We start from the raw sequence: 25,991 nt of genomic DNA, 5'->3' as shown, positions 1-25,991 counted from the left end.
AATTGCTGGGCTGCTTCTGGGCTGCCTCTTTGTCAGGAGAGCTCAGCCATGTCTTTGTTTTCTCGCTAGCGAGTCGGAGATGCTGCAGGTTTGTTTGGAGCTGTACTCATCTTTATTTGCTCAGTAACCAGGGCAGTTGCCCATTGTTTCACTGGTGTTTTTGTTGTGTGCTTTTATGTGCCGTGAGGCACAATATCTTCATGCTGGCAAGAATAAGTTAATGCATCTCTCTTAGCCAGCAGCCTGAGGACTAAAGATTTCAGATTTGGGCTGCAAAAGGGAAGGGAAAGGAGCTGAATTTCCCCAGCAATGCAAAAAACCAAAATTCAGCCCATTTGTTTGAGCCATGTGGTCCCAAAGGGGGAACTCTGATCTGGCACATCACTGAGCCATGGACAAAGGATAACTGATATTTGTAAATTGGTGCCGTGATCGTTTCAATCTGGAAGGAATAAACATGCAGACAGTCTGGCAGTGACTGGGGGTGAAGGGCATGTGACCCAAGAGGTGGCGTTCCTCTCTGATTTGTGAAACAAAGAACCAGCCTGTGCCTGTGGATGCCAGCAGGATAAATATCCTAATTTCACTAGTGGTCCGTGTCAGTGCAGCTGCATGAAAACTGAGCTGTCACTGGAGACAAAACTTTGTCTGTCCTTTGTTGTCATGTTGTGAAAGCTGGGGCAGTGAGATGAGGGTGAGGATGAGCAGCCCTGCCTGGGCACCCCTCTGGCTGCAGAGGCAGCTCCAGGCATGAGGGCACTGATTCCTGCACATGCAGAAGAGTAAATGCCCTTGATCACTAATGAATGGGGAGGTAGGAGGAGAAAAAAAGCTATGTTTTCTTGGATCAGCCCCCTGTGGAGGCAAAGAAAAGCCTGCCATAAGTTAATGAGCCACTTTCATAAATGTGGGAGCCTTTTGCACACAGAGTGGCTCAGGCTGTCTCAGCTGATGCAGCTGTCAGCCTGTTTGTCTAGAAAATGCTTTTCTGAAAGGTATGATTATTCTAGACTGTTGAGCAAGTTCTTCTGTGTGAGTGCATTTAAACAACACCAGTGGTACATGTGGAAAGATTACAAACAAAGAGAGAGGGGGCAACATTTCTGATAGCCTGGGGAGGGCAGGAGAGGAGGTTGTGCTGCTGTACAAGAACACCTGCAGTGTCTTCTCAGTTGCTCAGGTCTCTCACCAGCCTGTGTGACACATCCTGTGCAGGTGTGCTCCTTTTGGGGAGACTGCTCCTTTTGGGGCAGTGGGGATGAGAGCAGTGTGAGGCACGGGGATAGATGCATTCCTGTCTCTGCAGGGCCATGCTTAGGTACTCACAAGACATTCTGGAAGGGTACTTCTTAAAAGCTTGTCTTTGGCCCTGGGAAAGGCATCCTTCCCCACCCACCTTGGGGTGTGCAAAGCACCCCAAGGCAGTGCTGAGGTCTGGCTCTGTCCTCATCAGGTGGGGAGGAAATTAGCAGCAGGCTCTGGGGATGCCCTTTGTTTGGTTCTGTTATTAGCAAGAAGTGAGGAAATAATGATTTATTAATGCTGCTGTGATTTTTCTACACCAGGCTGTGAAGGAAGAAATTCAGTTTCCTGGCTGATAGTCATGGCTCTAATTGAGCAGTACCATGTTCCTTGCAGAGCAGCTGGCCTGTGGGGTGCTGGTGGTAGCCCTGGCTCTCTGATACAGTGCCCATGGCCAGTATGGCCTGTGGTCACCAAGGGTCACTTCTCTGCTGTCACCAGAGTGCTGGAGACAGGCTGTGTATAGAGCCCAGCATTTCCATGCTGCAGTGTTGTTTGGTTAAACCAGAAATATCTGATAAAAGGAGTGGCAGCCACTCCTTTCTGGGGTGAAGCACCAGTGGGAATGTGTTATCAACACCTCAGCAAATACCCCTTGATCTTTGTGGTATGTTGGGCAGAAGGCTGCTGTCTCTTGGCCACAGCCTGGGCACCATCACTCCCTGCTGACCAAGGAGTCCCCTGCACTCACCCTGTGAGGGCTGGTGCCTTCCACTGCCATCTCTGCCCTGTCCCTGCCACCTTTGCTGCCTTCCCAGAGTGGCTGGCATGGCTGTGCCTGTGCCTGGCAAGCCAGTGAGCTGGTGAAGGACACAGTTAACAGCTTGCATGCTGCCGTGGTTGCTCAGGGCTCTGCCAACCCCCAGCGTGCAGCATCAGTAAATCCAGCTGAATACCTGGGCTTGGTGTGTCTCCTCTGGCAGCCCTCTGTACAGCAATGCCCTTTTCATGCATTCCCTTGCTTCCATGTGAGCCTTAGCTTATGGACAGGGTTCACCTTTGTAGCCCAGAGCATAGGATGGGGCAGGACTGCAGCACAGGACTCTGCAGGACTTTGGAGCACCCAGCCCTGCCCTGCACTCCAGGGCTCTGCTCTTGCTGCTGCTTTGTGGCCTCTCTCCTTTGCAGGCTGCAGAGCCATGCGTGGCCAGGGCTGCCTGTGAATGTGTGAGACCCTGCCTGTGTCCCAGCTGCCAGCATCCTCAGGAGTGGGTGCTGGGTACAGCAGGATTCCCCTGTCCTGCAGAGTGACTGATCTCCCTAGATTGCAGGGGGAGAACAGCGAGGCACTGCCCAGAGTTGCTGTGACCACGTAATCCCTCCAGTCCTAGGGAGGAGGAGATCATAGGTGAGACCTTGGCAAATCAGACTTTTGCTCCCTTGCAACCTGTGCTCATTTCAGCTGCAATATGCTTTTTCATCCCTCCCCCTTTAAACAAAGCAATGCCATTTTGGTTAACTCAAGGAGTGTGCAGATTTCTCTGACTCACATGATCTATCCAGGATACTGATACTTTTTAACTTCATGACTACAATGCAGGGGATCCCTGATGGTGAGTGTCCTACAAACCCAGAATGTGAGGCAGCCCCTGTGCTGAAGGCCCTGCCATTTCCCCCCTCACCCAACATGCACCCTCCCAACTCAGCTAGGCAGGGGAGATGGTTTATGAGCAGCATCAACAATGTCATAAAGTGCAAGTTAATGCTGCTTTTTTATTCCAGCCCTTTGACAGGGCCTTGTTAATAGAAGGTTGGGAGCAGAAACAAAAGGGAAGGGCACAGCAGCTAAAAGCCAGTTGTCACAGGACTGCTGCATTAGTGTGAAAATGCTGTGTTTTATCAGAAGGGAAGCACCCTCTCCATAATAAATGGCATTGCACAGCAAGGAGCAGCTCCATAGGAGCACTCTCCTGTGGAGGCAGGCTGAGAGAGTGGTATTGTTCAGCCTGGAGAAGGCATTAGGGAAACCTCATTGCCTCCAGTACCTAAAGGGAGCTTATAAAAGATGGACAATGATTTTTTACATTGGCAGGTACTGCTAAGACAAGGGGGTATGGTTTTAAACTACAAGAGGTGAGGCTTACATTGGATGTTAGGGGGAAATTCCTTAACTGGAGAGTGGTGATGCACTGGATGAGGTTGCCCAGAGAAACTGTGGATGCCTCATCCCTGGAAGTGTTCAAGGGATTGGGAAGTGTTCAAGGGATTGTCCTGTCCCAGGTTGGACAGGGCCCTGGGCAGTCTGGTCTAGTGAGTGACATTCCTACTCATGGTAGGGGTCTAGAACTAGAAGATTTAAAAGATCCCTTCCAACCCAAACCATTCTATGATCCCAGCCTGTAGATGGGTTCCTGTGGACTGTGCTGATGTGCCCTGTGGAAGAGGGCAGAGATGCTGAGCTGTTCAGTAGGATTCACTGCTCTGTACTGCTGCCTTCCCTGGGATGATCAGACTGAGAAAGGGTTTAAACCCATGTGGATGAAAGTGTGGAAGACTGGGGAGGATGGGATGGGGCAGGGAGGGCTCATGTGGGAGTGCAGGAGGGCAGGTGGGGTGTGCAGAGGGCAGGGGTCTGTGGCACTCAGAGCAACACTGGCATTCCCCTGGGGACAGCAGTGCTGGAGACTTCTGCACTGCTCCCCTTTCCCAGGGAGAGCATGCAGCTTGCTGTAATTTTCTCTTATCTTTTCAGAAGATGATGTGAATTCATTGAAATAACTTGCTGTTCCTTCCAACCCTCCGTGAAATGTGTTCAAATACACTTTGCTCCATTTCCTTAGTTCTGTGGTTGGAGGTGATGAAATGCTCCCTAGGCCATATGGGGCTGCTTGGAGGTTTCATCCCAAAGTGAAATTCTGAGTGTTGGTTTTGATCATGACCTGATACTTTAGAAAAATTGGTTTTATTTTTAAAGTTTTCCCCAGTTGCTTTCTTCCCTATGTATTTTTCTTGGGAAAACAAACCAGCAAAAAAAAAAAACCCTCCGAAATTTTTCGAAGCTGACTATTGCAGAAGAGGTCTCTCATCCACACCTTGCTTTTTTCCCCACAGTCTGTGGTAGCTGTTAATTCACATTTGCTTAAGCAATTAACCAGGATATAAATAATACATAGGATGTTATCAGGGAGCTGCATGCCAGTGTTATGGAGGCAGGCACTTCTGGCCCTGGTGGGGAGGGTTCCCTCCTGTGCTCTGCAGCCCCCTAAGGCCAATTAAGGTGCATCCTTGATGAGAATCCAGCCGCTGCTTGGCTGGATAAAGGGTTGCTCTGATGCACAGAGGGGGAGCAAAGCAAGTGAAAGAGGGATTCAGTGTTCAAACAGCTGCAGTGGGCACTGGAGTCTGAGCATTCCCCTCCTCCCCTTGTGCATGGCTGAGGCTGGAGCAGCGGGACTGAGTGGATGGTGCTGGCACCAGGGGCAGCTTATGGGAGACCTGTGGGTCAGAGACTCAGTCTTGTGTCCTTTGCCTTCTGCCTTAGTCCTGTAAAGGTCTTTTCTCCTGAAGGCATAGCAACTGTTGGTAAACAAAGCTTTTTAGACTGTCACAAGTGTAGGAACCTGCTTTGTTTTCCTGTTCCCCTTCCAGCCTCCTCTGGGAGCCCAGGAAGTGGTCTTTGGTGCTTCAAGGCTGCTGTTTATTTTAACTGCAGTAACAAGTGCTAAACCAGCTGGCAGGAGAAATAAATGTTGCTGTGACAGCTTGGGTGGAGATTTAATAAATCCAGTGCTGAGTCCTGCATTTTGCCCGCAATAACCCCCTGCAATGCTCTAGGCTGGGGGTGGTGTGGCTGGACAGTGCCCAGGCAGAAAGGGACCTGGGGGTACTGATCAACAGCCAAGTGACCGTGAGCCAGCATGTGCCCTGCTGGCCAAGAAGGCCATCCTGGCCTGTGCCAGGAACAGTGTGACCAGCAGGAGCAGGGAGGTCATTCTGCCCCTGTACTTGGCACTGGTGAGGCTGCACCTTGTTCTGGCCCCTCAGATTGGGAAGGACCTTGGGATGCTGGAGCGCGTCCAGAGGAGGCAACGAGGCTGGAGAGGAGCTGGGAGCACAAACCCTGTGAGGAACCACTGAGGGAGCTGGGGGTGTTCAGCCTGGACAAAAGGAGACTCGGATGTGACCTTATCACTCTGTACAGCTCCCTGAAAGGGGGCTGTAGTCAGGTGGGGGTTGGTCTCTTTCTCCAGGCAGCAACTGACAGAATGAGAGAACACAGCTTTCTTAAGCTGCACCAAGGGAAATATAGGCTGGATATTAGGAAAAAGTTTTTTACAGAAAGGGTGATAAAGTACTGGAATGGTCTGCCCAGGGAGGTGGTGGAGTCACCATCCCTGGATGTGTTTAGAAAAGGACTGGATATGGCACTTGGTGCCATGGTTTAGTTGAGGTGTTAGGGCTGGGTTGGACTCCATGATCTTGAAGGTCTCTTCCAACCCAGTGATTCTGTGATTTGGAAAAGATGCTTCAAGTTACAAAACAAGAACAAAAACCATCAAAAAAAAAAGTGAGCAAAAAAATAATCATTCAGAGCCAATAGACTTTGGAGACCACCAGATTTCAACTGTCACATTCACAGTTGTGAATTTGCTCCACAGGAAGGCAGCAAGAGGGGGGATAATTTGGCTTGGGATAAACTTGGCTTTGCAGTGGGATCTCAAAACCTCCCTGAAGCAGGCTTAATATTCAAGGTTGCTGCATGGTCCTGAAGCTTTGTCTCTGGTCTCCCTGTAGGAATCATTGGACTTTGGTGCTTGTAACAGTGACTTTCTTTCCCAAACATAAACTCTGGGAGTTTACTGTACTGTGGTCTCTCCTGCCATAACCCCTGGTGCAAAAGAACCTCGGCTGAAGGGCACAGTAACATGTTGGATGTTGTTTTTCAGGTGCTGGAGCAGGATGTGGTTCTGCAGTCCATTGACCGTGCCATTGAGGCTGTGCACAATGCAGCCATGAAGAATGGGGGGAAATACAACCTGGAGCAGAGAGATGTCCTCCAGTAAGTATGATGGGCACCTGGCAGAGCTGGCAGATGGAGGGTAGTCGCAGTGTCACTCTGTCCATGGGGATGTTGGATGTTGTTGGTTTGAGCCTCTGTTCCTCAAAGTGCTGCTGCACTCGGAGAACTTCCCAGCGTTTGAGCTGCTGCTGCTCCTCCTGGCAGCTGTGTCCAGCAAAGGAGAGCTTTGGCCTTGCTCCTCTCTCTCTGTGCATGCCAAGAAGAGGAGATTCTCAGCCACACTGTAGGCTTGGAGGAGAAATCCAAAACCTTTCTGGCTGCATTTTCTCTGCTTTACCAGCCAGGAATTGTAGAGGTTTTTGGCATGTGACACAAGGTCTTTAATACATTCTCAAATAATTGCTTGTGAGGAGAATTTTTGTTTTCTCTGACACCTCAGCCTCTGTGCTGAGGCATGCTGGTTTAATCTCGGTTGAACAGCAATTCTAAAGTGCAGGCAATTTCTGAAGCTTGCAATGCAATACGTGACTCTCCCCCGAGGAAGAGGCATTTTTCTCCAGTGAACTGATGAATAAATTATGGGCTTTTGCAAAGCCTCTTCCTTCCTCCCCCAGAAGTGCTTCCTTAGTTGTTAATGAAACTGGAGCTGGTGTTTAGAGTAATGTAGCCCATTCTGGTATATATAGCCCAAAAGCAATAAATCATTAAAAAATAATTTCAGTGTTGCAGCGTGGTCACTCCCTTGAGCTTTGCCCTTCCTGATGTCATCATTCCGTTTCAGAAAGCTGATCCATCACAGGAAGGAGACTGTGTCCCGCAAGAGCCACTCCCCCACCCCCCAGGGGACAGTGATGACCCAGTCCTCCAGTGACCACCACCTGGATGTGTCCCGGCAGCCCAACGGGGTGTGCAGGACCGGCTACGAGCGGCACCACAGCCTCCCCAACACCGAGTTCGAGGCGGAGGATGAAGGTCTCTACCAGGTAACAGGGGCTGGAGGCGTGCTGGCTTCCTCCTTTGGTGCTGTGATGGTTCTTGTCCTGGTGAATAAACTGCCTTGGCAGATGAAGTTACAAATCAGGTGTTTGTGCTGCTGGCCTGGGATTACTGCAGTGTGAAGTGTTGTTGTCTAAGAAATCTGGAACAGTCCCTCTGCCATTTTCACTTGTCATGCTTTTTGGAATCCTTGAGGGTCCATGGCTTTATGGTAACATGCGAAATCCACTTTGTACTGTGTGACTATCTCTTGGCAACTTTCTAAAAGAGTTGCAGGCTCCTTGGAGAATGCTTTGAAAAGCAGTTTTGACATGAGCAGGAGAGTTCCCTCCAAGCACTCAGCACTGCTTCATTTCCTCCTTGTTATGTCTGCACAAGATCATTAGTCCTTAAGCATTTTGTCTGCTGTGGCTGCCTATTTATACTACTCAAAACAAAACAAAAAGCCAAAAAAACCCCCAAAGATCCTGCTTTGTCTGAAGGTTGCTTATCATGATGAATTAAAGGCAAATTGCAGGAAATAAGATTTAAAGCAGATCTTTTTTTATCTCGGTGACACGCAGTTCCAAGGTTACAGTGTGGCGTCAGTGAGGCTTCAAAGTAGCAGCCCAGGATGGGGCTGTGGCTGTTGGGGATGAATGATGTGCCAGATTTCCCTGTGTAGGTGTAGCTGGATCTTAGGGCTAAAGGCACCAAGCAAGGATGAGCATTTTATTCCTCCTACAGATGAACACATGCACTGTAATTTTTCTTCATCTCTCTGGACTGAGTGTTTGGAGGTATTGTGTTTATAAGGCACTGATCTGCTGTCACCCCTAGCATATGAGGCTTGTTTTACACTTGAAGAACTGTGAGTTTGGGGAGATGAAAGGCAGCTCTGGTTCACTCTGGCTGAACACAGCAATTCTTACAAATCCCATTTTTCTCCTCAGCATTCATTTCTGTTCTTTGGCAGTCAAGCTAGCTCCATTCTGAAGCCTGTACATTATGGGCTAAGCAAAGGGGGCACCTTACAGCCCATTCTCCATGCTGATTCCCTGTCTTTATCTGGTCTGTGGTTTGGTTGCTTGCCAAAAAGGAGGAAGACAAATTTCCTTGGCTGACAAAGAACTGTTTCTGTCTGGGTGGCACTGAGGATGCAGTTGAAGAGCTTCCAGCTTAGCCCTGTGCTGAAAGGGCTCCTTGAGATTTTAGCAGCTCAGTGGATTTCCTGAGCGCTTTGAAAATACAAAGTGGAGGAAGCAGCATTGCTTTCTTCCACTGGTTATGCAGGAGCCTAAGAGGAGACCCACTGAAATCTAAACTTTCTCACTAGCTCCAGAGGAGCAGAGGTCTTGGCATGTGCTTTTCATAGCTTGGGATTTTCAAGTGCATTTACTGTTTGCATCTGAAAACCTAAGCAAAATTTGAGATTTCCTCTCAGTGGTTTTGCTCTCAGGACTGAACTGGCTGCAGTAGTTGGTGAGGGCATTTGTGCTTCATCTCCTCCCCAGTCAGCATAAGGTGGGAGGCTGGGGCTGCTGCCATACCAGCTGCCAAGGGGGGAGGTTGGGCTCTTGGAGTATTTTAGTCAGTCTGCTGCATTTGTGCATGCTCAGTGAGTTTGTGATGCTCATCTCCAGAAACCTTTGCTACAGACCAGTGTGTCTGGCTTGGCAGAGTTTGCCTGGAGGAGGTGGTGGGTGGGAGATTGTTAATTTGGTTTATTGTTTTATTATTTTGTTTAAAGGGTACTACTGTAATAACATTGCTCCCAGGAGTCAGAGTGGTGATGTTCTCTGCCTGCTTGGCTGCAAAGGGAATGAGAGTGTTGTGGTAAAGTCAGCTCTTGTTTTTGAGCAGCACAGGGAGCACAGCCTGCTATCAGTCCTTGCAGAAGCGTAAAGGACAGGCAGCAGATGTGTAAAATCTGTGGTTTTGAGGAAGTTCACAGTGCCCTAATAGAGGCCCGGGGAAAGGGAGAGTTTCAACACAAGTGCAGTTGCTTCTCTTTAAACCTTTGGTAAAGTCTCTCATCTTTTCTCCTCTGGAGAGGTGGGATCTGAACTTCAAGGACTCCTGCATGGTCACCTTGCAGAGGAGGGAGGTTTTCCTTTGGGGGTTTTGGTGTTGTCCATCCTCCTGTTGGCCCCAGGTAGTGGTTAGGATGTGGGGTGGAGGGAGGGGATGGCCATTGGTTACTCCTCACAGCTCCTGATCATGCAGCTCAGGCAAGCACAGGGAAATTCCTGTGATGCTTCATGTTCTTCTTGCAGCCGCTTGTACTGCGGTGTGTGGCTGCCTAAACTGGCAGGGGCTGAGCTAGCATTGTCTGTACATCTATTAATTTAAGCACTAGCCTGTAATAACTGTTAAACTTGTGGGATAAATTTGGAAGCCGTGGAAATACTCCAGAATGACCCAGCCCTCGCTATCTCCAAACAATGTCATGCATGTGCCCTAAGCTCTGAGCCTGCCTGGCTGCTAAATCCCACTGCCCCAGTAATGGTGGCTGTGCCATGCCAAGCAGCTCCAACTCGTGCTCTCAGCTCCAGCACTCTGCAGACAGGGCTCTGCTTTTAGCACAGCTGAGCTTTCTGGATTTGGGGCCAGCCTGCCAACCATGGCAATGCAGAGACCCCTCCTGATCTGCTTGACCTCTCTCAGCTGTGCAGTCTCTTTTTGGACCAACACATAATTTTTGAAGCTGTATGCAAGTACTGGATAGCATTTCACCCAGAGAACAATGTGGGGTGGATTGACAGGAGCAGAGTGTGCAGGCAGGGGGTCTGCAGCAGTGCCTTGTGCTAATTCACTGGCTGAAGGCACTTGTAAAGTGACTTTTTATATGGCATGGTATAAGGTTGGATGTATTTGTTGTTGGGTGGGAAAGGGACTAAGAGATGCTTTTTTAAAAGTCTTTGTGCAAACTGCTGTCTTCACTTGTCTAGTGGATCTAGACACGGGCTGTGAGCACATTGTCAGCTTTTGGCATGGAGTTGTGAATATTTGAGGTGGCTTTTGAAGGTGTTCTATTTATAGGAATATCTTTGCTCCCATTTCAGATGAAGTTTTTGCCCTTTCTGGATCTGGGGGGAAAAAATACATTTCTCATTCTGTTTCTGCTGAGCTAATGTAAGATAGAGACCCTTCAGGGGCCTGTCTCAGATTTTCACTCTGGGATGGCAGAGTGGCGGAGCTCTGTGCCCTCAGTGGTGTTTATATAGGTTTATTCAACAATGACAGGGCACAGAAAAATATCTTTTCTGGGGCTAAACAAACTTGGAAAATTTTCACTTGTGGTGGACTGAACGTCATTGTAGATTCCAAATGGTTGAAAGCCACATTACCCAAGGCATTCAGGCCATCACCTCCTTTCCCTCCCTGTGCTCCCCTAGGAGGCTTGGCCACAGACAGTGATTGCAATATCCCATAAAAGCAGAGGCACATTTGAGGCAGCAGGCTCTGAATCCCAGCAGTCCTAAGAGTCCTGGCCCTGAGCTGCTGGGCTGTGGGGACTGGTATAGTGATGCCATGTGCTCCCACCTAGCTTGGCTGCTGTGTTCAGTGATGCTCTGCTGATCAGAGGTTAACCCTGAGGCTGCACCTCAGTGGAGTAAATGTAGGTGAATGTGATATTGGTGATCATAGGGTTTAGATCTGACAGGAAAAGGTGAGTGTAGGTGTCTGGGTCTGGGGCTTGTACACTGCTGGCTTGGCAGTCCTAGAAGAAGAGACTTGCACAAGAATCCCCAGATGTGGAGAGTTAATGCAAAGCTTTTCCCAGTGTGTCTTGCTATAGGTAGCATAGTATTGCACCGAGGGTCAGACCATATTTTCTCCCTGCATGAGCAGAAATAACTTTGAAAGCATGGAAAAAGCATTTACGAGTTTTCCAGTCCTTGGCTTTGTCTTTCTGCAAGGGTATTTGTAGCTGATGTAATGGATCTCTCCAGAAGAGTGTGTAAATACACACTCTGTTTGCAGCCTCTGTGGAGCTATTGAGAGTAATGTGGAGACATGGTAAGTGTGTGGGATTGCATTTGGAATAAAGGAGGAGTAAATGCTTGACAGGTCTACACGACATATGTGCCATGTGCTTCTGAACACAGCAATTAAACAAGGGCTGCTTTGCCTGTCACAGGGAGGGGATGAAGTCAGTTTGAGTCCTGCTTTGTTCTTCTGGGGGGCTGCCCATTAGCATCTGTCCTCCTGAGAAAAGTGCCCCAAATGACAAGAGAGATGTAAGGACAAATCTACACATGCACGTGAGAAAGAAGCCTTCATAAAGAGAATATCTTTATTGTAAACCTCCTTTGATTGCCCTGCAATCTCTCCTTACAGATCCAACCACAGGCTCACCGTGCTGCTCCTGTCACCCCCCCACCTCCAGAGAAGCGCAAGAACACACAGATTGCTGCTCCCATTAAAAGTAAGGACAAGCTGCTCTCCAGGTATTGGGCATGAAGCAGACACTGGGTGATGTAACAGCCATGGGGCCTGAGTGCTTCTGCTTTGTGCTTACATGAGCATCCTCATCCATTCCCTAATAATTCTGGTTACGGTTTTTATCTTTACAGATATATCTATCAAATGTATACAGCTTGATTCCTATAGGTTTTAATGCTAGTGGTCCTGGGCTGGTGACCAGTGCTCCTTCAAGCCTGTTCTGATTTGGGAGGGTCTGAGCAGCTTGTGGGTGGGTACCAGGTACAGCATCCCCCTGCTCCTTCAGTGCCTGTGGCTCTCCAAGGAGCAACTCTCTGCCTGCTTATGTGGCTAGCCTGGCTAGTGCACTGAGTCAGTGGTTTAAGGTGCTTTTTCTCCCACAGACACCATGGCTGTCTCCCAACAAGGCAGAGGGAGCGTTCTCTTGCAGTGCAGCGTGTGATACTTTACCAGGGGATCTCACTGGCTTTTAATGCAGTCTCAACTCCCAGTCTGCTGAGCACTTTCTTTGTACAGTGGTTGGATTTCCATTAATTCAGTGTGTGGTGCCTGTAAGGAGCAGTAATAATACCAGGGACACATCTGCCTATGTGCTGCCCACAGGCAGAGGAGCAGCTAGTGAGAAACACTTGAGGGCAGGACCATGGGGTCAGGGCTGGAGCTTCTCCATCTGCAGTGTGGTTGGGCTGACAGAGTAATGCTTATCCTTCTGACTTGCTGCCAGCTTGCCCAAGTGCTCTGCTGTGCTGTGACAGTGCTGCCATTGGTGACACTCAGCCCATCTCAAGCCCACTCATGTCCCCTTGTGTGGAGCAGGGCAGAGCTATTGACTTGCAGGTAATTGAGACCTGGGGCTGGCACCAGCTTCCTTAATGGTGCTTAATGGTATTGAGCCATTTTTCACAGGAGTGGTGGGAGTTTGCAAAGGTCAGTTTCCTTCAACTCATTACTTAATGAAGCATAGGGGGAGCTATGAGTCATGAATGATCCTCTGTGAGGAGGAAGAAAAAGGGGGATGCTGAACCTGTGTGGGTGTGAAGGGCCCAGTTTTTCTGCCCAGGTGGTGTTTACTTTGGGAGCAGTGGTGGATGGACTGGTGGAGGGCTCCAAGCACTGATGGAGCAGGAAGGGTTGGAGTTGCCTGTGGAAGGGCAGCAAGGCATTTCACATCAGTCCCACTGCTCCTTCCTTTTGGCATGTGTGTGTGTAACAACCTTCTGAGCTCCCCATGGAGAACAGCTCCTTCTCTTCCAGCACTAACACCAGCTGCTCTTGGGAACCCCAGCTAACCCACTGGTTGTCCAAGCAATTGTTTTCATAGTCAGGGAAGAACTCGGGTACATTTCTGCCCTCTAGAAACTAATGGATAAGATTAACCAAAACTATACATAAGACCAGACTAAAGGAAAGAAAAATCTTAATATCTCTTTGCTTGTTGTGGATTTTTTCCCTTGGAAAGTGGGACTCCCGCTGCTAGAGCTAGTCAAAGCTAGAGGTGGGGGGAGAAATACAGTAGAGCAGATAGTGTGGAGGCTAGTGAAATCAGTGGGTACCAGCAGGGCTGCAGGGCTCGTGAACAAATGTTGGGAGAGTGCTGAAAGGAAGGGACTAAAGAGGTTTTCAGTCAAGTGTTTCCTCCACTGTCAGTGCAAGAGGGAGGTGCAGGCTTGTGTGTGAAGCCTTCTGTGTCTTGCAGTTCTGAGGCACCATCTTTCAAAAGTGAGGGCTTACATCCTTAACACAGAAAAAGCCTAACCCAGGGGGAAAAGACTTTTCTGTCCCTTAGTTCTGTCCATCTCGCCTTCCCTTCCCCTGTGTAAAACACTAAGCCCTTTGAAGGGTATTCATCTCAGCAGAGGAGCTTTCCCCTTTCTAAAGAGGTGATTGTGTGGGAATGCTCCAGAGAGAACTGGTACAATTTTTGCTTTGAGATAAGTGAGGCAGGAAGAGGAGTTAAACTGCTCTGGTCGAATGCACAATGAGCCTTTTAATGGACTGTGCTGTAGCAATTTGGGGTTTTTCTCTTTTCCTTTGATGCCGTTGCTAAGGCATGTTTAATTGTCCCCTTTCAGATGCTGTTGAAATTATTCCTGGGTCAGCTTCTAGTGCCTCCTCTATAAGCACGACATCCCTGGATACCTTGTACACCGCTTCTTCTGTGTCCGAGAGCGCTCTCCCCACAGCCACCTCCAGTCCTGCCAACACGCCGCCCCCCGTCCCCAGCCGGAGCGTGCACACCACCATCACCCGCAACCTGGACAGCGGCTCCGTCTCCCACTCCCGGTACGGCACTTCCCCAAAGGATACCAGCAAATCTCCCCAGTCCAAGAGGAACGCCCCAGCTCCGCCAGGCGAAGGGGGGACCCACAGGTCCCACAATGTGGATGGGGAGAAGACTTCTCAGGGAAAGAAAACTGCCCCAGCCCCCCCTGCAAGCCTGGATGCCTTCAGCAACCTCTGCCTGGAGGATAAGAAGGGAGCTGGGGTGGAGTCGCTGTCTGCAGAGGCCGGTGGCCTGGTGGCCTCGGTGCCCAAGACAATCGGTGCGGAACTGATCGAGCTGGTGCGCAGGAACACCCACCTGAGCTACGAGCTGTCCCGCGTGGCCATTGGCATCGTCATCGGCCACATCCAGACCTCGGTCCCCGCCACCAGCAGCATCATGGAGCAGATCCTCATCTCCGTGGTGGAGAGTAAGGTAATGTGTGTCAGGCTGGAGTGGGGATGCTGCTCACCACCTCTGAGCATCAGAGGGTAAGGATAAGGTGTCATGAGCTCAGCGAGCTCCTCATGTTTGGGATGAGAAATGCAGTGAGATCCCAAATGGAAAGGTGCTAGATGGGGGTAAACATCCAGCCAGGGGAACCAGGGGTTTAAATGTTTTAAGCCAGGTCCCAGTACTGTTAGCAGAGAAGTGTCGCAGACATCTTTTCATAAAAACCCTTTCTTTAAGAATTTCCCTTCTGGGAAGCTGAGGCCCCAGAAAAAGAATGTAAACAATGGTTATCTGCTGCTGTGGAATGCAACAGGTGCACCTGTGATTGGCCCATCTTAGATGTTTACAATTAATGGCCAATCAAAGACCGAGCACTCTCCAAGACAGAGTCGGAGAGAGCTCCTTTGTTATCATTCTTCTCTATTCTCAGCTTAGCTAGCCTTCTGAGAACTTTCCCTTCTATTCCTTTTAGTATAGTCATAATGTTATATATATATCATAAAATAATAAATCAAGCCTTCTGATCATGGAATCAACACTCTCATCTCTCTCTCATCCTGAAAACCCTTGTGACCACGGTCACAGAGAAGTGGGAAACATGTGAGTTTATTCCCCAGATGAGCTGCAGATGTACAACATAGCCTTGAGTTGGAGCATTATCTTGAGCTTGTTCTAAGTAAACCTTATGTCAAAATAATCCTGTCTTTCTCCTTCTGCATCAGTCATTGGAATGGTGAAGTGCACCTGGGCAGTCCTCTGCTTTAGCTGGAGGGATAATAAATTTCAGCTCCCACTTGCTCAGTGCAGCCCTGAGGAGTGCACATCATACAAACTTGTAAGATTGGAATTCCATTGCTAATAGCAAGATTATAATGAACTGTTTGGAGGCGTTTGAATATGGAAAACTAATGACGTTCAAATTTTACATCAAATCGTAATCTGGCTGACTGTTTGTACTGAATAGAGGGCCCTATAAGCAATCATCAAGTCTCTGTGGCCATAACCCAGTAGTTAATTGCTTCCTTCTCCAATAACAATGCCCTGTCAATGTGTGATCTAGATTCAGCAAAAAAATTTAGCTGGTTCAAGCAAATGTTCTGGCTCTGTCTTGCATGCTGAGAAGTTCAGTTTTCAGATATTTGCGCCTTGTCCAAAATTTGAATATTGTTTTCATCATTCACACCTGTACTCAGGATACAATAAGCTTAATTCCACAGAAATTATTTAGTGCTAAGTTTCTGCAGAAGGGATTTGAAAGCCTCAATTTCATGGCCATTGCTGCAGACCAGCCTGAAAAGGATGGGAAGAAGGTGATGCTGATGCAGGGAGTAGTATGGATCTTCTGGTAACTGATATGATATCTGTCATCCAGGACATCTGTGGGATTTTAAAATGATCAGTAATACATGGAGACACAGCAGAAGAGTCTCTCCCATCTCATAATACCTCATCATACCTATTTTGAGCAGTACTGCTTTCAGGAGGAGAGCCTGGATGGGCTTGCACAGTGCTCAGGTGTGAATGTTGTGGATGTGGTGTGCATTTTTTCTCAGTGTCCCAGCCAGATGATACAGCTCTGCTGATATGTGGGGGCCTGGTCCCAGGTGAGGTTGTTCACCTGGTGTGGGAGACTGGACTAGCTCTGACAGCTGGAAGGGTGGGCACGTGTGCTTGTGGGGTGGCTGCACTGCTGCAGCTCCACTAGTGTGGTTTAGTGGTACAAATTATTATTGTTGACTTTGTGTTGTTCATGATACCAAATCATTCCACAGTCTCAGGGGTTTCTGTGTAGAATTGTTGCTGAGTTGTCAGTTCTAGGTCAAGGAATTTTTTTCTTTAATTTGTAGCTTCTGAAATCCCTCTACTTCCCAATCCATGCAAATACATGGTAACTCATCTCTTGCATATTTTTCAAGGTTTTTCTTCTACTCCCTAAAACAGAGTGAGATATCAGCTTTGATTTAAAGCTTTGGTGTGCTCATAGTAGATACCATACCTGCTTCAATCTTTTGTATCATGTTCTTTAATTAGTTATATCCTTTCTATTATTTTCCAGTCTTAATTTAAAGTCAGCTCACTGGTTTACTAAATCAATTCCAGAATCCCTGACCTCTCTATCCCCAGTGCCTTCTGAAGGTTGAATAGTACTTCTATCTTATTTACCTTGCTGTTCCTCCAGCAGTGGAGTCTGTACAGGCATGTGGGTTTTTTTAGAGAATAAAAGATGCTGGGACAGCATCCTGCTGCTGCTTCTTGAGAGGTGATGTAAGGCTAAGATGGGGGAGCAGCAGAGACAAGGAGGGTGCTGAGGAGCTCACTCCTTAGGAAAGATACTTCAGAGGTACCATACTATTTGGGATCTGCAGGAGCAAACCTGCCAGGTTGGCTTCCCTGTGTCAGCATCTGGCCTGGCCTCTTCTTGTCCATGAGTTAGCTCCTGATAATTGTCACAGTGACTGGGTAAGATGCACAAAGGGACTGAAACCTCTTTTCAAAGGCAGCATTGCAGTGACTGTCTAAACTGGAGCTGGCCTTCATGGGAGCTCGTTGGAAATTTGGACACTGCACTTGCTGGTGGGATATGGGGGGAGGGAGGCAGGAGAAAAGAAGAAATGGGCAGGGCAGGACAGCAGCTGGGTTTGCATGGCAGATGTGGCCACCTCTGAGCAGTGTGGGTAGGATAAAGTTCCCAAAATGATTTTGGGCTGCTCAGGAAGAATGAAATCCCTGTAGCAGCTTGTTCTGCTGGGCTGGGGGCAGGGAATTATTTGAATCAGCAAGATAATGCAAAGTGGCATTGTTAGAAATACTGAAACCTCCTTCTGCTTAAACCTCCAGCAGATTCCTGGAAATGGCCATATGATGATGCTGCATGTTGTAGTAGCTGCCAAGATGTTCAATAAGCAGAGACCTGATCCTGGTGCTGGGAGGGCTGAGAATGGTGCTGAAAGTGCACTGAGACAGTGTGAGGTGTTGTTACATGGTCAGATGGAATAGCTTGTTAATGGATTGATCTCATCCAAGTCCATCCAAGCCTGATGCTCAGTGGAGTCATTAAGGGCTGCAGATGAAGGATTGGAGAAAGTAGATTAGTGGTAAGATGCTGAGTAGAGGGGTCATTAAAATGAATACTCATTAAAATGGTCATCCAAAAAGAGTCCCAGCAGTGGATTGAAGTAGGACTGGCCCTGGAGTGCTGTGGTGAGAAGGATGTAAGGCACATAATGGAGAACCCTCTCCCAGGGAGCTGGGACCCTTGAGGACAGGCAGGTGACCCTGCAGTGCTGTAGGTCCTCCTAAGGAGAAGCAGGGGGATGGCAAGGTGAAGTGAGTCTCTTAATGTATTTGCTTCTGATAAATCACCATTCAGAGGGAAATTCTCATGCTTGTACTTAGCTCCTGAAAGCTGTTGTGCTCTCTTACAGCTGGCTACCTGCTTTTCTGCTAGGCCACCCACAGCTTCCCAAAATTTCAAGTGTGGACAGAGGCTTGTGTTAAACCTGCATGCTTCTTCCTTCATTACCTGCCTGACAAAAGTTATATAAGAAGCAGCAACAGGAAAATATCTTTATTTTATGACTGAAGCATGGACTTGAAGTCCTAAATTAGTTCATATCCCAAAGCAAATGACTAACAAGTCTGTCTCTAATAAAGCAGGCAAGACATTACTGTTAAACATGGAGTGGTTTCCCCAGAGAGGGCAGGAGGGTGGGGATAGGCAGGAGGGGTGCAGCTCCTGCACTTGGCCATCCATGTGCAGGTGTCACAGCTGGCACAAGACATGGGCTGTGTCTCTGTACAAAATCTATCTGCTCTGCTCCCAAAGTGAAGTCTGCCTAAGGGCTTGTGTCCCTGCCTGCACAGCCAGCCTGCTGGAAGGACTAAGACTTCTCTGAGGTTCCAGGTTCCTGGCTGGTAAGTTGTAAAGGGCTTTCCTCACTGAGTGATCATGACTTGTTGCTGCATGTGGTAAGACAGCCTCATCCAAAAATTTTTAGGAATTTGGTCTCAGTGAGTGGGTTTTCCCTGTTTGAATTTCTCAGCTTGGTTCTCTTCCACCTCACTGATCTGCTGCTTGTTGTCACTGCTGCCAAACTCTTGAGTATATAATTTAAGCTCTTTCACAAATTAGTCCTTACCTCTCTTAATAGTGCCTGGGCACCTCACCTGTGATCAGCTCAGTTCCATGTACTGAACCCCCCTTCTTGCCTTGCTTTCAGGAAACCAAGTGATTCATGTGATATACTTAGGTCCTAGAGGCTTATCCTAAATGCCAGAGCACAGCGGCTGTTCAGGTGGGTTAAATGCACCCTTGCCACTCCCCTCTTTCTTGAAGGAGAGGAAGAGCAAAGGAAAGGCAACTGAAGAGTGAGACCTTCATGGCAAGGTTTGTGTGTGAGGCAGAAGTGGTGGGGATGCAGTTGACAGCAGCTGGAGAATGGACTGTGTGCAGTAAGGTTTGCTGGGTGGCCACACACTTCAGAGCTGTGGTGAACAGTGGAGCTCTGCTGTTCAGAATGAAAACCAAAGCAGCCCATGATGAATTGGTTCCTGTTCTTGCAGCAGAGGATCCAGGCCTAGAGCAGCTGGCATGGAGAGCACCACACAAGTGCCAAGAGCTAAGAATTGAAGGCAGATCTGTCCCTTTCAGGCTGGAGGGAGTGGGCAGCAGGGGGAACTTCTCCTGCCTCGAGGCAGCTGTGCAGTGTGGTGGTCTCCTGTCCAGGACATGTCTGTTTCACTGGGGGTGCTCAGCTGCTGCCTGGCAGTGGTCCTGGCCCATACTGGGCTGGTTTGGCTTTTCCCATTCTCAGGATGATTTCCAGAATCTATGGAGGGTAGAGGCTCCAAAAGTATGAGATCTGAAATAACATGTGTCATAAACTTCCTGGTTTTATACTGCCAGCTCTTGACTGAATGAGGTCAGCTGCCAGTTGTGAGACAAGATTGCAGGGAACAGGCACCCAAACAAGAGCCAGCTGTCAGGGCCCCACTAACCAGGGGTTTTGCTCTTGTGCAGAACCTGAGTGCAGGGCTGCCCTCGGGCCAGATCTGCCACGATGAGCAGCGGCTGGAGGTGATCTTTGCCGATCTGGCCAGGCACAAGGACGATGCTCAGCAGCGCAGCTGGGCCCTCTACGAGGATGAGAATGTCATCTGCTGCTACCTGGAGGAGCTGCTTCGCATCCTGGTGAGTAAATCCCTCTCTTCTCAGGCAGACCAGAGCAGGCAGTGCTGGTGAAGTTCCTTTTTTTGACCTCCTTCACCCCTGTGTTGCCGCTGGATCTGCTGTTTTGGGGGCACAGGTCTCTTGTGCATCCTTTAGTGTCAGTAAGCCCTGTCCTTCTCTGTGGGCTCTGCAGTGCTCTTGAGCTGCCTTTACTCTCCATTCCACCTTACAGAGCTGTTCTGAAAAGCGTTACTGAGCTGTTCATGGTAGTTTTGGTATTTACCTATCACAAGGGGATATAAACCTTCACCTCCAAAATACCCAACCTGCCACAGAAAACCTGGAAGTCTCTGGTGAGGGTTGTTGCACTCCTAAGCCCATTTAAAACATCTTCCACTTAAGATATCCTCCATTGCTGGGAGGTACCTGTGGGGTTAAGCTCATCAAATGCAAAGAACATTCTTTGGTTGCCTTGAAAGTGAGCTTTAAATTTTTGTGAGAAAGTATAAATCATCTCACTTATCTCTGCATACAGGAGAGGAACATGCCATGGTGAGCAGCAGTGGGATTACTGTCCCAGCACTCTCACTAGTTTGTACAAGGCCCTCTGTGTCCAGGGATTATTGGGGAGCTGCCCTCAGTGCAGTGACATGGTCTGTGTTAGGGGTTTGCTCTGACACTATTGTATAGTCCTCTCCAGTTCTGCAGAAAACAGGCACATTTTCTGTAATAAATGCCAGGGTCTTTGTCACTCTGCATACAGCCTGTGCTGCCTTGCTGTGGGCTGCAAGGCAGTGGGATTTTGTGCAACCATTTCCCCCTAACTTAGGGGAGGGAGAAGATGTCCTTCTCAGGATGGGAGCAGTGCTGGAGCTGCCCTGTGTAACTGTGGGATGCCCTCAATCAGGTGCTGTTTGGGTTGTGTTTTAGATGTTTTCAGTCTGAGACATGCTGTATGGCAGAGGCATTTCTCAAGAATCCACTTTGATGGTGAAAGGTGGTGGTTCTTGACCTGTGCTCTGCCTTCAGTTTCTTTGTGAGATATTGGGGATACTGAGATCTGATAGCAAGTGGACTCCCTCGAGGTCCCTGCACAGGCACCTTCTGCTTTGATGTGTCACTGGGTTACCTGTCAATTCCTTCTTCCAGACAGATGCAGACCCAGAAGTTTGCAAGAAAATGTGCAAGAAGAATGAGTTTGAATCTGTGCTGTCCCTTGTGGCCTATTATCAGATGGTAAGGTGGCAGAATGCACCAAATGTCTCTTTAAGATTTCCGTGAAGATGCAGAAGAGCAGGGTTGGTACAATGAATGTATTTAAGATGTTTCCCTTGGATAGGGCAGTTCTGTGGTCTCACTGAAACTGTAGCATGTCCCTTTTGAGTGCTGGCCATGTCAATGCTGTGCATGAAAGCTGTGTGGAAGAGCAGAGGGTGCTGTAGACTTTGGAGCAATAGCTGGCACTTGACAAGGGTAAAGCTTGCTGCTTTTACTGGCCCATTGAGGGACAGCATTGGCATCACTGCTGTCTAGAGGAAGGAATTCAGAGGATGTCTTGGGAGATCTGACAGGCTGTGATTGCTCTTCTTTAAATTGATGCACCCCTGTGCATTAGTAAATAACTTTGGTTAGGAAAGTAGGTAATGAGTAGAAGCCTTGGGAGTGGGGAAGGAAATCAGTTTAGAGGAAGAAATGGAAGTTTTGCCCTAAACACTTATATAGTGCTGCTTTGCCCCTCTCCTTCCTGGAAAGTTCTGTTGTAGGACTCTGTGGGAGTAGAAAACGTGTCCCCATCTTGTCCCCAAGTCCCCAGCTACAGTACATCAAGTCTTGTGGCATTTTGCTTTTACCCAGCCCTTGTGTGTCTGAACCCAGATCTCAGCATCAGGGGGCTGTGGCATAGCTGAGAGCAGGAAGGCAGGCTGGGCATTCAGAGCCTGCTGACTTTCACTGCCTGCTCCTCTCTGACCACAATTCCAAGGAAGCCTGACCAGGTAAGGAGCAGTTGGGTGTCCTGTCCTGGCTGCTGTCATGCCCAGTGCCAGGGCTTGGCTCTCTTGTGTTCTCGAACCCTGGAGCTGTTGGCTGGGGGTGGAGTATGCAGGTTACCTCAGCATCAGAGCTCCTGCATGGGGGGTGCAGGCTGAGCATCATCTTTGCTGGAATCCTTGCATGTCCCAAAACTTTCTGAAGAGAGCTTGCAAATGTTACCTTGTCATGAAACCTTAATGAGAGCAGTGTTCACAAAACCTTAACATGCTCAGAGAATCCTGGCTGCCCAGCACATTCAGTCTCTTTGCTGGGGACAGGTATGGCTTGTTGGTGTGTTACCAGATTTAGTGGATGATATGGATCTCAGATCTGAGCTCTGGCTGCCACATGCCCTCTGATCACACAGGCCAACAACCTGTAGCCAGCCCAGTTGTGAACATTATTGTAAAGTGATTCCTGTACTGTTGCTAAAAGCTTTTAGACCTTCTGGGTTCATGTCTCCCTGGGGAGGTCTGTGGCTTCCCAACAACAGGAACTTGTAGAAGCTGTGTCTCTGCCTCAGTGAGCCCTCCTCAGGACACGGTTTGATGTAAGCACTTGGTTTTGCAGGAACACAGGGTGCCCCTGCGCCTGCTGCTGCTGAAGTGCTTTGGAGCCATGTGCAACCTGGATGCTGCTGTGATCTCCACGCTGGTGAATTCTGTGCTGCCCATGGAGCTGGCCCGGGACATGCAGACCCACACACAGGGTGAGCCAGAGCTGCTGCTCCCACAGCCCTGGCATGTGTGCTCCCATCACAGGATTTGCAGCAGCAGCATGGCCCCCCATTGCCTGGCTGCTCCACATGCCTGGGGGGTGGTGTCTGGTTCTGAAGTTATTCAGGTTATTACCTCTGTAACACTGGGAATGCACAGGAAAGGATGTTTCAGTCCGATGGTGCCAGGCCCTCCAGCTCTTGAACGTGCCATGAATGATCTGTGTCACTTCTTGTAGATGCCTTAAAACACGTTTTGAGTTGTTCCAGTTTTGTTTCATAATGCTGACAAGAGACACTTGAAGATCTCAAGGAAGATGTCTGCAATGTCTTAAAGAGTTTTTTCCAGTGTTCTGTACCCAATTTTTTGTGGTGTTTCACTGTGGTGAGTGAGGTGTGTGCTGGTTAAAGGAAAAGGCCTTCTCTCCACCACTGTGCCAAGAGAGATGGTAGAGCTGTTGTTGGCATTGCAGTCCTGGTCCTCTGCAGGATAGTGCCATGGCCCAGGATTTCCCAGCTCTTTGCTTTCCATACTCAGGCTTTGCCCTCATGTTCCTTCTACTTCACCCTCCTCCATTTGTTAGGATGACCTGTCCCTGCTACTAACAGGGATATCCTTTGTGCCCTCAGCGCTCCTGCTTAGCCCGGTGTCCTTTATTTCTGGGCAGCCAGAAGCACATGCTGGGAAAAAGCCTAAGAGTAAGGTGAATATGTAGTAATACTCTCTTGGAGTTAGCTTCCAGCTCCCCCCACATGCCTGGTCTTGGACAGTCACAGCTTTTTCAGCCTCTTGGTGGGTGTAGAGCTTTGAGCTCTGACCTGTGTGACTTCTGCACACCTCTGCTGATCTCCAGGGAGCACTTAGGCTGGAGCAGGCCTGTCTCATAGCAAGTCTTAGCTCTGCTTTGGGGTCCTAAAAGTAGGGCAGTGGAAGTGGTTGAGGAGTGGCTCTACTGTGTCCTCTGAGCTGCTGTCCTGCAGCTCTGCAGCATTTCCCTTTCCCTAGCATCATCTCAAGGTGAGGATTTTTTCCCTCCTTGCTGTAAGGTGGTCCAGTTGGAGGGTGAAAAGCTGCTCCTCCTTTGCTGACAGACCACTGTGTGGATGGATACAGGAGCCTCACAAATCAGTGTTCTCATCCTGTGCTGCTTTCCTTGGGCTAAGCTTTATGGCAGGCACTTGTGCAATGGCATCTGTGCATCATCCAGTCCTCCCAGCCTTCACAGTGGGGCTGCAGGGGGGTAACCATCCTTGGCCTGAATGTGTCTGTCCTTCAGAGGTGTTTCAGGGCATTAGAAGTTCCCTCCTGCCATGCTGGTGCTTTACTGCTTCATGTGCTGCCAGCAAATGGCAAGCTTGTGTGAAAACATGACCTTGAATCCTAGAATGACTTGAGCTTATTTTGGTACTAAAAACTGGGGACTAGCAGCTGATCCATGACATGCTGTGGAATAGCTAATCCCTCCTGTGGGTGACTGCAGCCAGGGCAGTCAGTGCCAACACTATACAGCTGGGGAGCTGGAACTGGCTGCAGCAGCTCTGGGGGATCCTTCCTGGCTTGTTATTGCAGAGCAGCTGGGGCAGCAGCTCTGGCTGTGGATGCTGGGTGCCTTTGGTGAGAAGGGCTTTACCCTGGGACTGATGCAGGCAGGTTGGCTGCTGGCCAGTTCTTCTGCAGATGCTTGGGTCTTACTGCTTCTGGGCAGCTTCTTCCCTCTGCTGCAGCTGGCCTGCACATCTATCCATGTTAGAACACCTTATAATAAGCCACAGCAAGACAGAATTAGCCAGAACAATTCCAAAGAAAACAGACAGGGATAATCCAGTCTGTAGTCATGACTTTCTCCCTTGTTGCAGCACAGTTTGCATGCAAGTCAGCTGTCAGGCTCTCCTCCCCTCAGTCACAGACAATTGTGTCTGCTTCCAGTGCCCACATTTCACACTGCTGTGTTTAGAAGGTGGAAGCAAGGTTTTCAAAGGCCTGTGAGAAATGCTTTTACATTATACATGATTGCAGTTTCTCACCACTATCTCAGTAGTTTTCAGCAATGCAGGCTGGTAAGCAAACAGCTGTATCTCTCCCACCTGTCGTGGCTGCTTCAGTGATGCTTTTCAGTCTGTTGTCAGCAGTCCCTCTGCTTCAGGAGAGCTGCATTGATACTGTCTAATTTCTGACAGCCACTGGTGCTGCTCTGTAAGGTAAAACCCAGAAGCTGTGTTTTGACTGACAGTTACTCTGCTCTTCAGCATGGTGAGTCTTGGAGTCTTGTGCTGCTGCAGCTGGGACACTCCCAAAAACTTGTAGAGCCTATGCAGTGTGAGTGTTCTGGGGTCATCTGGATTTGCCCCAAGTTCTGGTTTCTGGCTGGTTTCAGCATTCTTTGATTTGTCATCTGTAGGGAAATACAACAAGATTTGCCTCCTAGTCATGTGGACTACTGTCAGCCAAGATGAATGGACCTCAGTTAATGGCAGATGGACCAAGGAGGTATAAAACTACACTCTTCCCTCCCATCTCTAGTCTGTTCCTCCATATTTGCTACTGCCACGTTTATCACTGGCTTCTGGCTCTTACTTTATTTCATTGCTCCTGATGTGATGAGAGAAAATATTTTATTGACAAAAGAAAGCCTTTTTAGGAACATGAAAACAGCAGCTCCCTGTGTCTCCCTACTGCAGTGTCCTGCCTCTGAGACCCAGCTCCTGTAGCCATGGAGGGAAGAATGAAGAAATCATGTGGTGAACAGTTTGTCAGATCCCTTTTCTGCTACAGTCTGCTCTGGCATTACTGTCACCTTATAGCTGAGTACTTCTTATATAAGCAGTATGAATTATATTGAAGTCATTGAATATCCTCCCTCTCTGTTTACAGAGAGTAAACAGCAGTTTTCAGCCTTCCTTTGCTGCCACATGGTCTACAAACTCTTAATCTTGTTCATACTGTAGTATCTGGTTAAGCTGCAAATGATCTATTTTTACTCCAAGTACTTGCTGATGGAAATGTGAGGCATCGTGTGGAGCTGTGACAGTGTGAGTGTGCTTGGAGTGGAGAGGCTTTGCTGACAGAGCTGCCTTTGCAGGGGGCATGGGGCTGGAGTGACTCCATAGCATTTTCCCCCATGCTGACAGTAAACCTGAGAGCTGCCAAGTGTCGCAGGTCCTTTGGCCAAGTGAGGAGTAAGTGGTGACATTGAAGGCATCAGCCTGAGCAGTCAAAGCCCAAGTGCAGGGTGCAGAGGCTTAGAGATGGTGGCTTTGTGCATGGAGAAGTGAAATATCTTGAAGGGTTTGGAGGGAGCACTGAACAGGTGTGTATTGTGCAGGGCAGCAGTATGGCCAGGAAAAGCACCATAGATTGAAGGGGCCTTTTTCTCCTCTGATGAAAAGTAGCTTTGGTCAGTTTTTCATAATTACACCTTCAGTTTCCTTGTGCCCCAGGGCTCTTTCTGGCAGATGTAGCTGAACTTTATTTAGCCAGTACATGTGGTAACCTAAATAATACTCATTTTCCTATTGCCTTCAGACTTGCTGAACTGGACAGAGGGTACATTTGATGAGGGCACAGATTCTATTTGATGACTTTTTTTTTTTTCTTCAAATATCTATTGAGAGGTATCCATTAATTAAAATTCAGGAAAGACACTGGCAGGGGTTCTTTGGAGCATTCACATAT

The 25,991-nt window shown here is 48.7% G+C and overlaps 1 protein-coding gene across 2 annotated transcripts in view; it reads left to right on the top strand.

Moving 5' to 3' along the window:
* Window positions 1–25,991, top strand: part of NCKIPSD (NCK interacting protein with SH3 domain) — a 49,308-nt gene that overhangs the window by 15,590 nt on the left and 7,727 nt on the right. For both annotated transcript variants that reach the window (XM_054280840.1, XM_054280841.1), the window contains 7 exons: window positions 6,189–6,301; window positions 7,044–7,245; window positions 11,582–11,669; window positions 13,759–14,384; window positions 19,423–19,593; window positions 20,722–20,808; window positions 22,174–22,312. In XM_054280840.1, the coding sequence (XP_054136815.1) occupies window positions 6,189–6,301; window positions 7,044–7,245; window positions 11,582–11,669; window positions 13,759–14,384; window positions 19,423–19,593; window positions 20,722–20,808; window positions 22,174–22,312 (1,426 nt within the window). The remainder of the gene's footprint in view (window positions 1–6,188; window positions 6,302–7,043; window positions 7,246–11,581; window positions 11,670–13,758; window positions 14,385–19,422; window positions 19,594–20,721; window positions 20,809–22,173; window positions 22,313–25,991) is intronic.

The sequence above is a fragment of the Melozone crissalis genome, unplaced genomic scaffold, assembly GCF_028551555.1.
Source record: "Melozone crissalis strain CALT ecotype California unplaced genomic scaffold, PUWL_Pcris_2 ptg000029l_1, whole genome shotgun sequence".
Classification (NCBI taxonomy): Eukaryota; Metazoa; Chordata; class Aves; order Passeriformes; family Passerellidae; genus Melozone; species Melozone crissalis.
This window is presented reverse-complemented; position numbering and strand designations above follow the sequence as displayed.